Below are 5,182 nucleotides of genomic sequence, written 5' to 3' on the forward strand. Positions count from 1 at the left end.
AAGGATGGATGAGAGAGAGAGAGAGATTTTCCAATGGGTGAATAGATAGATAGATAGATAGATAGATAGATAGATAGATAGATAGATAGATAGCTTTTCCTCTGGATAGGTGGAAAGATAGATAGACGGAGAGATAGATTGCTTGCTTTTCCTTTGCAAGGATGGATGGAAGATGGATGGATAGAGGGATAGATATATTTGTTTACTATAGCAGGAAATATACCATGGATCAATCTTGCCCAGCTTAATACCCTCCATATATGTAGGACGTATTGTTTTCAAGGTGCTACCACAGTTGTTGTTGTCGGTATCATTGCTGTTGTCATTTTTTATTCTATGCAGAGCACTCTTTTGGCCAAAATGTATGAGGATACTGGCTGTAGTCAAATACGTCTAGAGAGCAGTAGGTCAGGAAAGGCTATTGCGGCACAGGAAAGGTCTCTTTCCCCATTTGGAACTGGTTGCAAAACACATCTTTGGGTATCAGGAACTTTCCATTGGTTGTTTCTAGTTTATGTCACAAAGAAGAGCTACCGTGAGAGCTTTATGATATAAAATTGACACAAGAAAACAAGAGAGGAAGGGGATTTGCTGATTTGTTACCCATCCTTTGCTTGGTTACAGTATAGAAGGGATGGATGATTTGTGCCCTTTGAGAAGTTCTTGCACTGCACTTCCCATTGTCCTTCACCATTGGCTGTGCTATCAAAGGCTAATGGGAATTTCATTCCAGCGACATTTGAGTTTCCCATTGTAGCAATATAGGGGCTTCCTGGAGAAGGCGAGTTTAGAGGAGATACTAGGTAAAAATAAGAGAAATACTTCCAGCCTTACTGCTGGGCATGCTGAGCTATTTTAACAGCCCCTTTCCTTCTCTAATAAGGGAAGAAGCAATGCTGTCTACCTATTTCGAAACCATCAATGACCTGCTGTCTTCCTTTGGGCCGGTCCGAGACTGCTCCCGCAACAACGGCGGATGCACCCGCAACTTCAAGTGTGTGTCGGATCGCAAAGTGGACTCCACCGGCTGCGTGGTATGTATGCCTCTGAGTTTTTGGGACAGGAATCGCTGCTCATGAGATACTAAGCTGGTATTTTACTACCCAGCCAGTTGCATTCTCATTTGAGTACTGGATAGCACATGGTCCTGCTGTCTGATGACTTTGTGTTCACAGGTGCCTTGTGAAAAAACAAATACAGTGGGCCCTCCATGTTTGTTAAGGTTAGGGGCACAGGACCTCCTGCGAAAGTGGAAAAACTGCAATCGATCAATAAATAATAATCTCTAGGTCCTCCAGCACAACTCTATGGTCAATGTCTGCCAGATGCTGAGTGCAGAATTTGCACTGGAGGGCCTACAAATGCCTAGAGAAGCACTCTTCCTATGAATCTCTAAGTCTTTCAGTGCAACGTCTGATGGAAGCTGACTACAGAATTGCACTGGATGACCTAGACATTCCTAGAGAGAACATATCACTCACCTCTGTGAAAACAATAAACTCTCCAAAAGTCAAAGCTGCAAATGTGGGGGGCTGATGGTACGCATGATCCAGACACTCCTTGCACACATGCAATTGTTAATAGTTCAGGTGTTGCTGAATGCAAGGAAAGGGTCTTATTATCATGATCCCAACATCTTGTAGATATACCCAAGAAATCTCTCCATCACTTCATGGACCCTTGTCTGATGTTGGCCTTCCTTGTAAATCACCTTCTGTCAAAGGGGGTCCTTCTCCTGCTTCCCTTCAGCTCAGCAACAAACAAAATGCGTTGTTGTTGTTTTCTGTTCATCAAAGATGTTTGTCCGCACATCATTCAGTAATCTCAGGCTGAAGTAGGACTGATTTTGATAACAAGTTAACACAAGTTTAGACTAACAGATATAAGGGAGCTAGCATGTCGTAAGGGTTTGAATTGGACCATGACTCTTCAGACCAGGGTTTGATTCCCAGTTCATCCATGTAAACCCATTGGGTGATCTTGGGAGAGTTACGTGCTCTCAACCTCAATGGAAGGCAATGGTGCACCTCCTCTGAACAAACCTTGCAAAGAAAACCCCAGGTGTTGCCATAAGTCAGGAATGACTTGAAGGCACACGACAACAACAATAACAACATGAGTTATATCATCTCTTATGTTGGCATGGCAGGACCTTCCTTTGCCCCCAGTTTTAATGCAATTTCTGCCTTCAGTATTGCACCTATTTTGCCTGTGAATATCCATCTCTCGCTTGTGTTTTCATGCCTAGCCCATTGTATCATTCATACCATTATTCTTCTGAAACCAGAGCATTTTACTCCTGAAGCCAAACCTGGAGTATCACACTCCTTTCCATCCTTTTAAAAACAGATTTAGCTTTCTCGGTGTGTCAGCACTTACAAGATGCCGGCTGCGATTTGGCTGAAGCAAGGATTGAAAACAGCTTGTATGCATGTGCACGATCTTGCTCTCTCTCTCTCTCTCTGTCTTTCTCTCTCTTTTGCTCCCTCTCTCTCACACGGTGTCAGGTGTTTGAGTTTGCCATCTGGTCAATTTTATACCTGCCTGACTGTTTTGTTACTTTGCCACCTGGCTATTTATTCTTAATCTCTGCTTCGGCACTAGACAAAAGACACCGAAATTTGCACGTTCAAATGCTGTGACCAAAAACCTGCAGTTACTAGAGGGAGATGGGGAACTTTTTTTAGTCTGTAATGCCTTAAAGCAGGGTTAGAGGGGAAAAAAGCAACCTTCCAGGTGCTGTTGCCCTACAGTTCCCATCATTCTCATTAGCCATACTGCATTCAGCATGATGGGATTTGGGCTAATGGGGTTTGCATTCTTCTAGCAAATGGCAAGCCACAGCTACCCCACTTTAATGGTTGAGCACCTCCTGCTATGCGCTCAGAAGGTACCAGCTACAGAGCTTACATATATATGCAAGTATTAAATCCCCATAGAAAACTAGCATGGGACAAACAGACTATCTGGGAATCTGGAACACATGGAACAGAAGCATATGTCTACAGCCCTGAGCATTTTATTGGAGTTGACCACTTCAATGAGCAGAGGACCTGAGAAGAGGGAAGTGCATAGTGCATCGCTCCATATTTTCCAGCCGAGTAGAAAGGACAAATTACTATGCTGAGTCAAATCTGAAGGACAGTAATTTTGGAACGGGCGGGAAAACTGTTGCCAAGCTCTATAAATCAAAGGATAGCTGTGATGTTAGACAAACTACCCTTCGTGCATGTGTGTGTGAGTGTAATATATGTATGTGTAGCCCCCACAATCCTGAGTTATAACTAGGAAGAATCCATTATTCTGTAGAGTACTCCAAGTCATTTCTGAACTCGGCGCAGTGTTGCCATGCTCCTAAGGGGGGTTAGTAGCAAAATGCAGGATATTGTACCTTGTGCTATGATGCTCAGGAGACAGATGAATGTGAACAGCTGAAGCTAAAATAATGATGGATCGGCCTTGTAAAGGGCAAAACAAATATATAGGGAAAGGGAGGAAATAGATGTGGCTGTTGACGAAGACAAGTGGCGGTGGGCTGCGAAAGGAAGAGTCATTACTCTTGGAAAGTGCGGAGAGCATTAATGTAAAAGTTTTTAAAGCCGCTGTCATGTCCTTCCTATGTTGTCGATGTTCCCGGAAACTAAAGACCCAAAGGATTTCACCGTACCCTTGAACTGATAGTGTTCCTTTGCCAGAAAAAACTAACAGGCAGCTCAACACAGAGAGATTGGCGGGTGCTTTGTGTGCCAGAGGAGCCGTCCAAGATGCTGAACCACAACTCCAAAATGGGTCTACCTTGGTTGACTGGGGCCTGGTACAGACGGGCAAAAAGTGCCATCCTGAGGGCAGAGTGAGGGCTGAATGTCCCCTGGGCGCCATCTTGGCATGTTCAGATAGGCGTCCCATGATGATGCCCTTTTGGCGAACTGCCCAAACCCGCTACTTTTTGTGCTCTGCAGAGGCCAGATCAGTGCCACAGCGTGAGTTTGCCACAGCACCGATCAGGGGCAGAAAGGGGCGGTGTCTCACTACCCCTTCCTGCCCATCTGTACCTTGCTCACACTCTCAGCCTCAGAGGATGGTAATGACAATCCCCTTCTGAAGAAACTTGTCAAGAAAACCCCGTGACAGGGTCACCTTAGAGTTGCCATAAGTCAGAAATGACTTGAAGGCACACAACAACAACAATGCCTTGATTAACTCATTCCAAGATCTGATCAAATCCCAGAAGAATCATGCTCCACCTGACATGGAAACATATATCCCACACAGTGTGTGTGTGTGTGTGTGTGTGTGTGTGTGTGTGTGTGTGTATCCAAATCTCTTCCATGCCAGCATTCTCTGAAGATGCCAGCCACAGATGCTGGTAAAATGTCAGGAATAAACTCTTCTAGAACATGGGCTCATTATCCAAAAAGCCCACAAAAAACTAAAGACAAACTTCTTTACCAACCACACATTCTGGACTGAATTCTTCGTACAGACCCTTGCCTCTGAAGTGGCGCTAAAGTCTTAACCCTCCTCTATGGATCTGCCCTGGTACATCTCTTCCCACTCCAGCCCTACGCTAGGCTTCTGGCTTCGACGCTTTCGTACTCATCTGTCTGAGATTCCCAAGTTGATGCCCTGCTGGTCGGTGATGCATGAGGATGATGGCGACTTGATGGGGAGGCTGTTTGATATGCAGCGAAGCCGATCCATTAGCAGACGCAGCAGCTGTTGCTGGTTGACATCAAAGGGTGCTAACAAGGTACTAAAAGGAGAACTTTGCCAGGATTCCCTGCCACCCCGCGGCAAGCTGCGTTCTTGGGGTGATGGCATGGCCCTGCCCTCCTCCATTTCTTTTAATTAATGAACAATCCAGTCCTCCTCCCTTCCCCATGTTTCCATCACAGGCCTCCCTCCCCAAAGCTGTTGGTTTCTGGTTTTTACTCCTCCTCCACCTGCCCCTTTCCTCAGTACCAGGTGTGTGTTGCGGCTGTTGTTTTGTTGTTGTTTTTATGAAGCGCCAGGAGCATCTCTGCTGCAGTTTCATTAAATGTTGCCAGCAAAGCAGTTGCTAATATTTAGAGGACGCCACCAAATATTTGCAAAAAGCAGCCATTTACTCCTGGCAGAAGTACTCTATTAAAGATATTTTTCCCCAATTGTAATAAAGAACAAAAGAAGTCAAGCTTAATAA

At 45.0% G+C, this 5,182-nt stretch overlaps 1 protein-coding gene across 2 annotated transcripts in view; it reads left to right on the forward strand.

Annotated features, from left to right (window-relative positions):
* The window catches only part of ASTN2 (astrotactin 2), a 320,421-nt gene that overhangs the window by 200,346 nt on the left and 114,893 nt on the right, over window positions 1-5,182 (forward strand). For both annotated transcript variants that reach the window (XM_042479280.1, XM_042479282.1), the window contains exon 11: window positions 884-1,034. In XM_042479280.1, the coding sequence (XP_042335214.1) occupies window positions 884-1,034 (151 nt within the window). The remainder of the gene's footprint in view (window positions 1-883; window positions 1,035-5,182) is intronic.

Source organism: Sceloporus undulatus, chromosome 7 (assembly GCF_019175285.1).
Source record: "Sceloporus undulatus isolate JIND9_A2432 ecotype Alabama chromosome 7, SceUnd_v1.1, whole genome shotgun sequence".
NCBI classification, from domain to species: Eukaryota; Metazoa; Chordata; class Lepidosauria; order Squamata; family Phrynosomatidae; genus Sceloporus; species Sceloporus undulatus.